Below are 12,442 nucleotides of genomic sequence, written 5' to 3'. Positions count from 1 at the left end.
ATTTACATTTTTTTAAAAATGGATTTTTAACTAATGCATAAAACATGAAAAATTTCCTTTTTTATGTTTTTGTTGAGAGTTTTGGTCCTTTTTGTTTGTATGTTATTATTAAAGTAATGCTGTCTCACTGTAGTCAACCTTTGCTTCTCTTGCTAATCATTTTTTAATTCTTTCATTGCAGATCTTCCTTCTTGCCTGCCCTCCATGTCCAGGAGCTATCGTTGTTTTCAAGTAAGAGAAAATTGTATTTTGCTCTATTGCTAATGTTAACTGGGCTACTTGGTTTGATAACTATGGTTTATGTGCTGTGAACATCTTAGGCTAATAACTTGTCTCTGGAGTTGCCCATGGCATAGGGAAATGCTGTATGTGGACGTATGGCTTTTGGTGGGCCAATCTTTGTAGTTACATAGCCATGACATGCTCCCTTGAAAGGTTGCTGGCCTGTTCAAGATGCTCTGTAGAGTTGGAGACCAGACAGATAGCTTCCTTCCTCTGTAGAATCTGCTTGTGACCCTACTTCTCCCCTGGGCATATGGTTCTTCATGTTCAAGGGCTTTGTTCGGTGTCCTAATAGTTTCTCTTAAAGTGCAAATTAAAGTGAGGAAAGAAAAATATCACCTTATTACAAGTCCTGGCTTTCTCAAAAATAACAAGTTGTCGAATCCATTAAAGTGTATTGCAAGCAAATCTTGTTTCTCTGAAAGCAAGTTTACTTAAATGAAATTAGCAAGAGTCCCCAAACCCTCATTTTAACCATGAGTTGTGACCAACTCACTCATCAGACCTTTCATTAGAGCTGCTAATGAGAAGGTAAATCGACTTAATTCATTTCATGTCTTTCTCCTTCGTGGGCCCCCATTTTGGAGCTGTTCATAAGCAGGGAAATGGTGGCCAGCCACAGGGCAGGAACAGGAAGAAAAGCTCAGCAGCTCCTTGGATAATTGAGAGCAGTGCAAATGGCTTTCTGATTTACTTAAGTCATTAAAGTGTTAGGTAGGAGAAGAATACCCATTTACTGCTTCAAATAGCTCTTTGAAATAGCCACTTAGTCTCTTGCCTTAGGTGAGTAACTTTCCTGCTGGGTTGAGGGGTAATGGATCCTGACTTCATGTATTTCTTACTTGGACAGCTCCTAAGAGAAAGGGGATATATTTCAATTTGTTTCCCCCCTGACTTTTCAAAATGAACTCAATTATTTAGTGTAATGTTTTAAAAGTAACATTTATTGCTTTTATTTCATTATGTTGAAAGTAATGTTTATCGAAATAGAAAATATAGACACATAAGGAAGAAAATAAGCATCACTCCCAAGAGATAATTTTAGTTTATTGTCTTACTTTTTTTTAATAAGAAACATCATATTGTATATGGAGGTTTTTAGTGTGTGATTTCTAAATTTATTGGCATATTTGTATACATGTATAAATATGGCTGCCAGATTTATTTGTGTGCCAGAACTAGGACTTGAACTCAGGGACTGGGCACTATCCCTGATCTTTAACACTTAAGACAGGTGCTCTCCTACTTGAGCCACAGCTCTACTTCAGTCTTTTGCTGGTTAATTGGAGATGGGAATCTCATGGATTTTTCTGCCTGGCTGACATTGAAACAGGATCCTCAGATCTTAGCCTCCAGAGTAGATACGATTACAAGCAAAAACCATACATTCCTGGCTAGATAATAGCTTTTTAATCTGTCATTGTTGTTATAGATATTTTCCCCAAATCCATATGCTTTGGCTTTGCTGATAATATATTCTTATATTTTTATGTATATTTTTTTGTTCCAGTCACTAGGCTTGAACTCAAGGCTAAAGGCTAGTGCTCTTCCACTTGAGCACCCTTGCCCCAGCAATAAGAATCTCATATTCTTTTCTGCTTGGGCTGGCTTCAAATAGTAGTCCTCAGATTTCAGCCTCCTGAGTAACTAGGATTATAGATGTGAGCCAGCAGTTCCCAGCTTATGGCTTTTTTTTTCTTTCTTTCTTTTTTTTTTTTTTGGGTCCGGTTGTGGGGCCTGAACTCTGGGCCTGGGCGCTGTCCCTCAGCTCTTCAGCTCAAGGCTAGCGCTCTACCACTTGAGCCACAGTGCCACTTCCGGCTTTTTCTTTTTGCTTATGTGGTGCTGAGGAATTGAACCCAGGGCCTCATGCATGCAAGGGAAGCGCTCTACCACTGAGCCACCTTCCCAGCCCCTATGGCTTTTTCTTATACACAGATGATTCTCTTTTTATAAAACTTCTGCAATGGGCTGAGAATGTGCCTTGGTGGTAGAGATCTTGCCTAGCATGCATTAAGCCCTGGGTTCAATTTCTCAGTACATAAACAGAAAAAGCAGGAAGTGGTACTGTGGCTCAAGTGGTAGAGTGCTAGCCTTGAGAAAAAGAAGCTCAGGAACAGCCCCAGGCCCTCAGTTCAAGCCCCAGGACTAGATTTACATCCATTATTTTAAATTATTTCATAACAACCATTTGTAGTTCTTATTTTTCCTTCTTAACTGAACAGCTATCTTTGTTATTTCATGTTTTATATACTAGGGTTTATTTATTGATCATTCTCTTTCATCTATTTATGTGTATATGGTAAGTACACTAATTTGATGATAGTAGCTGAAAATATTTTTGTCCATTCTATGGCATTTTCCCTAGATTTTCCTATTAGGGTTCTAACTAGAATTACAATAAATTTATATTTTAGTTTTTAAGTAGTACAGGTCTTTTTATATAACATGTTATTTCTTTCCTTATCTTCTAATCTGATTTTATGACTTTAAATTAGTTAGGTCCTGTTCTTTTTACCTGCTCTATATCTTTTCAATGCATTTATTTCTCAAAAATTACCAGCCCTTTTTCTTGTTATGAATAAAATATTTCTTCCCTTTCTATCACTAAGTGCTTTATGTTAGAATATAAAAAAGATTATTGATTTTAGAAATATTTGTTATATCTAACTACCTTATCAAATTTTCTTGCTTGTTCTGGTAATTTTTCCCCAATAGTTATACTAGGCATTTCTTTCTTTCTCCTTCCTCCCTCCCTCCCTCCCTCCTTCCCTCCCTCCCTTCCTCCTTGCCTGCCTGCCTGCCTGCCTGCCTTCCTGCCTTCCTTCCTTCCTTCCTTCCTTCTTTTCTCTTTCTTCTTCCTCTCTCTTTCATTCTCTCCTTTTTTATCTCCTTCTCCTCTTCCTCCTCTAATCTCTTCTTCCTTCCTTTTCTTCCTCCTCCTCCTGCTCCTCCTCTTCCTTTTCCTCCTCCTTGCACTGGTGTTTGACCTTAGGACTTCATGCTTGTTAGTCAGGTGCACTACCACTGAAGCCAAATTTTCAGTCCATATTTAATTTTCTTGTTACATGTACTAGAAAATCAGGAAAACTTCAATAAAATGATGCCAGTGTCCTACTCTGCCTGATTTAAAATATAAATGTTGTTTGTCTTTATAGTTGTTGTTTAATTTCCACAATTACTGAAGAGATTTTTGTCTGGGTTTTAATTTTCTTTTAGATTGCTATTCATTCATTCATTCATGTAGTGATGACAATGGAACCTGTGGCTTCAATCTAATAGTTTCAGATACAATGAATTATGTTAATAGAGTTTCTTAATTTGAACTACTCTTACATTACTGGAGTTATCCTGCTGATTGTAGTGTACTACTATTTTAGCATATTGCCAGTTTCTATTTGTAAACATTTTATTTGGAACTTAGCTTCTGTATTCATGAGTGACATTGCAGTCATTTTATATGCTTTTTCATCAGACTTGAGGATTAAAGTTATACACCACAAAATATTCCTTCTTTTTCTCTGCTTTGGAATATTTTAATTGCCCTTAGACAATATGAATCTTTTAAATATCCAACAAAGCTCACCTGTAAAGCCCATTTGGTCTTGGTGTCCTTTTTAGTGAATATACCAGACCCATAATTAACCTTTCAGTGTCTTCTATGGTTATCAATTTTTTCAAATCTTTTAGGTTACTTGTATTTGTTAGGAAAATTCTCACTTCTTTTGTGTTTAAATTTGTTCCCTAAATTTAATAGAGTATGTAATGCCCTCTTATTTTAAAATTTAAAACTTATCAACCTGTATGAATTTAGGTGTTTTTTCTTGAACTTAATCTGGTCTATTTTCGTGGTCGTTTAATCTAGACTTTAATCCTCTTGGTCAATATATTATTGATATTTTTGGTCAGTACATAGAACATTGTTTTGGATTTTTACCTTCTCTATCGTATTTGTTTTTCCTATTATTTAATTTTATGCTTTTATCTTCATTGATTCCCTTGCCCTGTTTTCATAATCTCTCAAAATGAGTATTCCTTTAACCTTGTCCACTTTAGTCCTAGGTTTCAGTTGTCTTTTGTTCACTTACTGTGCTTTTTCGATTTTATTATGCTCTCCACATCACTTTGAAATTTAGTACTTTGAGATAATTAGATATAATTATACAATGTGTGAAGCCTAGTACTGTATTGCAGTTGTACAAAAATACAGAGAAAGTCTGTGTGCCATTTATCTAGTTTCCTTCTATGCTAACCACTTGCAGAATTATAGTAAAGGATCCATGCCAGGAAATGAGCATTGATGTAATTTGATCTAAAGAACAGCTCCATCACCATAGCAATCCTTCATGTTCCTCTTTTATAGCAATACTCACCACCTCCCCCTTTACATCTATCTCTGACCTCCTGCAGATACTAATCTGTTCTTTATCTCTGTAATTTTTTATTTCTTTTTTTTGGTAATTTTTTATTCCAAGTATGTTATATAAATGTAATCATAAATCACATTTGGATTGATTTTTGTCATAGTTCCTTGAAGATTAATCAAAAGTTTTACAGTACACTCCCATTTTAAATGGGAGAATTTTATTCCACTTTGTGGAAATACTGTGTACAATATGAAGTTAAAAATGAATATTTTAGTTGAGCATAGGGTACATACTTGTTATCTTGGCACTTGGGAGGCTAGGCAGGAGGATTGCAAGGCCAGTTTGTCTACATAGTGAGACCGTGTCTTACACACACACACACACACACACACACACACACACACACACACACACACACACACACACACACACACACAAAACAGAGTCAGGTGCTGGAGGCCTATAATACAAGCTATTCAAAAGACTAATATGAGGATCATGTTTTGAGGCCAACCTGGGCAGAAAAGTTTGTGAGACTCTGTCTCTAAAATAACCAAATACAGAGCTGGAAAGCAGGACTCAGGTGGAAGAGCATCAGCTGAGCAAGCAAGTTAAGCATGCGAGATGCCCTGAATTCAAACTATGTTGCTATCAAAAACCAAAAGCAGAAAATAAACCTTAATATTTTAGAAAGTAGACAGCTTAAAATAATAAATTTGCCTTATATTAATCTCTTTACTATTTCAAAATATACTGGCTTAAATTGCCCTTGTTTGATATTTAAAATAATGTTTTGAACAAGAAATACATTATAGTATACATTAAGCAATTGGGAGCCAAGAAATAATGAGTAACTGAATAATTTAACTAAGATCACATAGTAACAGGCTTGCAATTTTAAAAATCTTTTTGAGACAGCATCTCACCATGTATACAGCCCAGATTCACCTGGAATCTACTATGTATCTCAGGCTAGACTATTCTGAATCCTCCTGCCTAGCTGCCTGGGTATTGGGATTATAGGCATGTGATACCATGTCTAGCTGCTTTTCTTTACCTGCTAAGATGTGTCATCAGATTAACTTCATGGCTACATCGGGTGGAGAGCCATGTGCATGATTCCTTTACTTGATGCTTCTAACAAACCTGTTGGAGGAGCTCTATTATTATTCCTAGTTGGAGCTAGGAAACTGAGGCTCAAAAAGTTTCAATGGCTTGTGCATGGTGCATATGGATTTGATCAAAAGTCTCACTGACTCCTATACTGCTAGTCCCTTGCTTTGTGTTGTTGAAGTAATTTCTATCAGTGAACATGCAAAAAGTGCAAAAGCCTCTTACTTAAAGCCATACTAATCTTAGTGTACACAAATAGGCACTGCTGAGGTCTTTCTATCCATGGGACCTATGTTCCCATTGACTAGCACTGCCTTTCCTGTGTTTGGCTTTGTTCATTGGTCCTTTGCTGTGCCTGCTATGTGTGAGTTTCCTGGTGGCCCAGTTAAGCATGTTCTTCATGGAGACATGTCCATTCCTTGCAGGGAAGGGTTATGGCATACCCCATGGTGAATTGGGGCTACCACTTCTTTTCACAGTGGAAAGGGGATAGGGTTCTCCACAGGATTCTCTACATTTAACAATGGGAATGATGATTTGCTAATGTGCTGGCTGGGTCTCAGACTGTTTCCTTTCCATGCTCCTAAGTTGGCCTATGACTTGTGAAATACTGCTGATGTAGCACTTTACTGGAAAGGAAGACTACCTCTGCAGAAACAACTAGGATGTGAAGTATAAACAGACCAAGTTTCTACCTGGGCATCCCCATAACAACCTTGGCCATGATGTGCCTTTGATCTCACATATCAAACTCATAGGATTCTAGTTTTTTGGATGGCTTTCTGCCCCTGAAGTCTTCCTATACTTCCCTTCCTGGGTCTTTTCTTCTGTGATTGCTTAATAGTGGTACCAGGATTGTTGGTTGTGTTCTGTTTATATTTACAGGGCTGTTTGATGTCTCTTTTGGTCTGAGCCCTTTCTTTTTATTCATTTGATTGATTTGAATCATTCTTTCCTGAAGAGCTTATACACTAGCACTTTTTTTTAATGCCGATCCTGGGGCTTTAACTCAGGGCCTGAGCACTGTCTCTGAGCTATTCTCAAGGCTAGCGCTCTACCACTTAGAGCTACAGCTCTATTTCCAGCATTTTTAGTGAATAATTGAGAGCCTCACAGACTTTCCTGCCTAGGCTGGCTTTGAACTCCAATCTTCAGATCTTAGCCTCCTAAGTAGCTGGTATTGCAGATGTCAACCATTGGTACCTGGCTTATACTAGTACTTTTTAATATCCAAGATACAGAATGCCTTTGCTCACTCAGTTTTGTACAAAATCTATTCCCATAACATGCTGTGTCTACAAGTTTCATATCTATAGAGTCAACCCACTGCAGATGGAAAATACTTTATAATTTTTCATCTGGACAGTTAGACCTTTTCCTCATCATTTTCTCCTGACGGTGTATAGCCACAGTTTACCTAGCAACAGTCATCTACAGTTGAATCAAAGTGTAGGGGAAGTTGGTAGGCTATATGCAAATGTCCATTTTACACTAGAGACTTGAGCTTCCATGGATTTTGGTATCTTCAAGGATGTCTTGGAACTAGTGCCAAATGCATAATGATGGAAGACATGATGGAAATTATTTTGTGCTTACTATCCTACTACTGACTTCAAAATAAATTACCTGTCCCAATTACTTTTAGGAAACCCACCCAGTTCCATTTATGAGCCAACTTGCTCCACCAATTCTTTTTTTTTAAACTTTGTCCATTATTTTATTCTTTTTTAAATATATTTTTATTGTAAAGATACTGTACAGAGGGGTTACAGTTATATCAGTAAGATAATGAATGCATTTCCTATTGAGCATTGTTACCCCCTCCTTTGTCTTTCCCCTACCATCCTTCCCTCCCCACCTCCCCACCTCCTCCTTCCCTGCCCAGATTGTAAAGTTCATTTTCAACATAGTGTCTTTTACATTTCATTGTCACAATGGGTCAACCTGTATCCTTATTTCAGCATCTTGTTATTTCCCTTCCTCTCCCCAAATTAGAAAAATGTATATACAAGATGCAAGACACCGGAATCAGATACAGTGAAAACAGAAGTCATAACATGGGGGAAAGAACATACAAAAGAAATTTTAAAAATCACATAATACATTATGAGTACATTAAAAACAACAAGAAAGATAAAACCTCTTGTGTCCCAAGATAGGGACTTAACATCATCTTATATGGTCATATGTACATAGCGTTTGACTTTTTCTGTTTGTCCTAGACATATACTAGTTATTACAGATAAGGGAAACCATGGGACCTATGTTTCATTGGGCCTGGCTTATTTCACCTAATATATTTTTTTCCAAGTCTTTCCATTTCCTAACAAATGGAGTGATGTCATTTTTCTGACAGAGGCACTGAATTCCATTTTGAGAGAGAGAGAGAGAGAGAGAGAGAGAGAGAGAGAGAGAGAGAGAGAGAGAGAGAGAGAGAGAGAGAGAGAGAAAGAGAGAGAATGTATATCTATTTATCTATCTATCTCTCTATATATCTATCATATTTTCTTGATCCATTCATCTACTGAGGGGCATCTGGGCTGGTTCCAGATCTTAGCTATAGTGAATAATACTGCAATAAACATAGTTGTGCTAGTAGCTTTAGTATGACCTCGTTTGTGATCGTTTGGGCAAATACCCAAAAGTGGTATTGCTGGATCATAAGGGAGCTCTTTGTGGAGTCTTTTGAGGAACTTCCATACTGCTTTCCAAAGTAGTTGAACAAGTATACACTCCCACTAACAATGCAGTAGTGTTCCCTTTTGGCCACATCCCTCCAGCATCTGTTGTTTTAGATTTCTTGATTATAGCCATTCTAATTGGGGTGAGGTGGAATCTCAATGTTGTTTTGATTTGCATTTCTTTTATGGCTAGAGAAGTTGAGCATTTCTTCATGTGTCTATTGGCCATTCTTATTTCCCCTTCACAGAAATCTCTCTAAGTCTTTAGCCCACTTATTAATCAGGCCGTAGTTTCTTTGAGGATTTGTTTTGGAGGGATTTAATTTTTTGAGTTCTAAGTATATTTTAGATATGAGACCCTTGTCTGATGTGTGGCTAGTGAAGATCTTTTTCCAATCCGTGGGCTTTCTACTGATCTTGCTAGCTATGTCCTTTGCCATGCAGAAGTTCTGCAGTTTCATGCAATCCCATTTGTCCAACCTTTCTTTGATTTGTTGTGCTTCTGGGTTTCTTTTAAGAAAATTTTTGCCTGTGCCAAGAAGCCCTACAGTTTCTCCTATTCCATCCTGTAATGTTTTCAGAGTGTCTGCTTTGACTTCGAGGTCTTTGATCCATTTGGAGCTGATTCTGGTGCAGGGTGATATATAAGGATCTAGCTTTACAAAAACGCTCCTCAACGGAAAGAATACTGCTGGAGGAATATCAATACCAAATTTCAAACTCTACTATAAAGCCATAGTAATCAAAACAGCTTGGTATTGGCATAAAAACAGACCTCAGGACCAATGGAATAGAATTGAAAACCCAGAAATGAACCTACAGACCTATAGCCATCTAATCTTCGATAAGGAAGCTAAAACAATAGAATGGAAGAAAGACAGCCTCTTCAGTAAATGGTGCTGGCAAAATTGGTTAACTACATGTAGAAAACTAAAGCTAGATCCTTATATATCACCCTGCACCAGAATCAACTCCAAATGGATCAAAGACCTTGAACTCAAAGCAGACACTCTGAAAACATTACAGGATGGAATAGGAGAAACCCTAGGTCTCCTTGGCTCAGGCCGAAATTTTCTGAATAGAGACCCGGAAGCACAACAAATCAAAGAAAGGTTGGACAAATGGGATTGCATAAGGTTGCAGAGCTTCTGCAGGGCAAATGACATAGCTAGCAAGATCAATAGAAAGCCCACGGATTGGGAGAAGATCTTTACTAGCCATACAACGGACAAGGGTCTCATATCTAAAATATACTTGGAACTCAAAAAGTTAAACCACCCAACAACAAATCCTCAAAGAAACAACTGCCCAATAAATAAGTGGGCGAAAGACTTAAAGAGAAGCTTCTCTGAAGAAGAAAGAAGGATGGCCAATAAACACATGAAGAAATGTTCAACATCCCTAGCCATAAAAGAAATGCAAATCAAAAAAACATTGAGATTTCACCTCACTCCAGTTAGAACAGCAAAAATCAAGAACTCTAACAACAACAGATGCTGGAGGGGATGTGGACAGAAAGGAACCTTACTTCATTGTTGGTGGCAATGTAAACTTGTTCAACCACTTTGGAAAGCAGTATGGAGGTTCCTCAAAAGACTTCACATAGATCTCCCCTATGATCCAGCAATCCCACTTTTGGGCATTTACCCAAATGTTCACAAACAAGACCACACTAAAGCTACCAGCACAACTATGTTTATTGCAGCATTATTTACCATAGCTAAGATATGGAACCAACCCAGATGCCCCTCAGTAGATGAATGGATCAAGAAAATGTGGTATATATACACAATGGAATTCTATGCCTCCATCAGAAAGAATGACATTTCCCCATTTGTTAGGAAATGGAAAGGTTTGGAAAAAATTATATTAAGTGAAGTAAGCCAGGCCCAAAGAAGCATAGGTCCCATGGATTCCCTTATTTGCAATATCTAGTATAGGTATGAGTCAAGCGGAAAAGGTCAGATAATGTGATGTTAGGAAAATGAACCCTTAAATATGTATTTTAATGTTTTCGTTTCTTTCATGCATGTGTTTCTAACGCATTTATAAGATTATGTCTTTGTTGCTTTGTATGTCCCTCCCCCACATTGTAACCCCCGCTTTCACTATATTTGATGTCAGTATAACATGTGGAGGAGATGGGGACAAACAAGTCGTTTAAGGATTCAGGTGGACCTGTTGCAACAATGAGAAGTACAAAATGTCATGTCAAAACCAGCTTTACAATGTCGGTGTGGGGGGGGAGGGGGGTATAATTGGGTGGGGGGAGGGGGGAGGCTGGGAAGGGAGGTGAAGGGTAAACAAAAGAGGAGGCTGCAATACTTGGTAAGAAATGTATGCATTATCCTGCCCATGTAATTGTAGCCCCTCTGTACAGTATGTTCTCAAATAAAATAAAATAAAATTTAAAACAAAAAAGGATCTAGCTTTAGTTTTCTACAGGTGTTTAACCAATTTTGCCAACACCATTTACTGAAGAGTCTGTCTTTCTTCCATTCTATTTTTTAGCTCCTTTATTGAAGATTAGGTGGCTATAGGTCTGTGGGTTCATTTCTGGTTCTTCAGTTCTATTCACTTGTTCTTGTGACAGTACCAAGCTGTTGTGATTACTATGGCATTGTAGTAGAGTTTGAAATTTGGTATTGATATTCCTGCAGCACTGTTCTTTCTGTTAAGGATTGTTTTTGCAATTCAAGGTCTTTTATTGTTACATACAAAATTTTGGGTTGCTTCATCTATTTCATTGAAGAATACTACAAATTTGTAATAAATAAGAAACCCAAAGGAACAAGGTCTGTGCTGCACTATGTAGCTAGAGAACACTTAACTTTCTCATGCATCTCACTGTACTTTTCCCTGGTTCTTTGTGCCTTTTAAACTTTTCTTTCCCTCTGCATGCTTGTGAGAAACTCCAATTTGAGTTCCATACTATAAATCTGATTGAATCTGATGGCTTTTTTTTCTTTACCATTTCCACTGTAGTTTTTTTTACCTTTGAGTTTTTGTCGTAAAGAGAGCTTAGAGTGTCATGATTGGTAGACAAATGATCTACCACTTGAGCCATGCCCCAGTCATTTTGCATTTAGTTTTTCAGATTAAGTCTTGTATTTATTACTTAAGCTGTCCTTAAATTGTGATCCTCCTAATTTTGTTTCCCACATAATTGGAAATACAGGGATGTAACTTCATGCCTTGCTCCAGCATGAAATTTAATTGTGCTATTATAGTATTGATTTCTTTATAATTTTTCTTTATTGATTCTTCCTCCTGCTCCTCTTCCTCCTCTCCCTCCTCCTCCTCATACCATGTCTTGAACTCAGGACCTTACATTTACTCATCTTGCTTCCTCATACCTGGTTTTCTGTCAGCCATTTCTCTAGACTGGCATTTTAGTGGTTAATTGGAGTATTGCAGACTTTATGCCCAAGCTGGCTTTGAATGCTACTGATCCTTCAAGTCTTAGCCTCCTGAGTAGCTAAGTATATAGGCTTGAGCCACTGGCACACAGCAGTTTGTTTTTCTTTTTAATATGTTTTATTGTCTTTTTTTTTTACACCTCCTTCATAGAGTACAAGTTTTCTTGAATACTTTTAAGGATACAGTTTTCTAAAACATTTCGTTTGGTTCATGCACTAAATTCCGACACCTGTGCTTTCTCCCAGTCTTCAGAATGATGTATGTTTTTCTTGTGCTGCTGGAGGGTTTCATTGACACTGGTATTTTTTGTGTGTGTTTCTGCATATTCAAAGGAGAATCTGTTGTTAGTCACAGACAGATAATGTAGACTGCTTTTATATATTCTCTATGTTTTCCATGATATTGATTAGAGCTACGTGTCAGCTGCACTTTTAGCAGGCAGATTGATGTGCATAGCTTCTAACTTGTTTTCTAGTTTTGTGTGCTAGTCATCTAGTGGATTCTGTTAAACCAATGTGGAATATGTAGCCCTAATAGTAAGCATCTGGAATTGCTTAATGCGTGATATATGTCATAACC

General features: G+C 37.5%; 1 protein-coding gene across 4 annotated transcripts in view; it reads left to right on the top strand.

The window, feature by feature from the left end:
- Tmem164 (transmembrane protein 164) overlaps positions 1 to 12,442 on the top strand; it is a 181,752-nt gene that overhangs the window by 77,763 nt on the left and 91,547 nt on the right. For all 4 annotated transcript variants that reach the window (XM_070039912.1, XM_070039910.1, XM_070039908.1 and 1 more), the window contains exon 3: positions 182 to 231. In XM_070039912.1, coding sequence (XP_069896013.1) covers positions 182 to 231 — 50 coding nt within the window. The remainder of the gene's footprint in view (positions 1 to 181; positions 232 to 12,442) is intronic.

This window comes from Dipodomys merriami, unplaced genomic scaffold (assembly GCF_024711535.1).
Source record: "Dipodomys merriami isolate MVZ:Mamm:240054 unplaced genomic scaffold, mDipMer1.0.p SCAF_3, whole genome shotgun sequence".
NCBI lineage: Eukaryota > Metazoa > Chordata > Mammalia > Rodentia > Heteromyidae > Dipodomys > Dipodomys merriami.
This window is presented reverse-complemented; position numbering and strand designations above follow the sequence as displayed.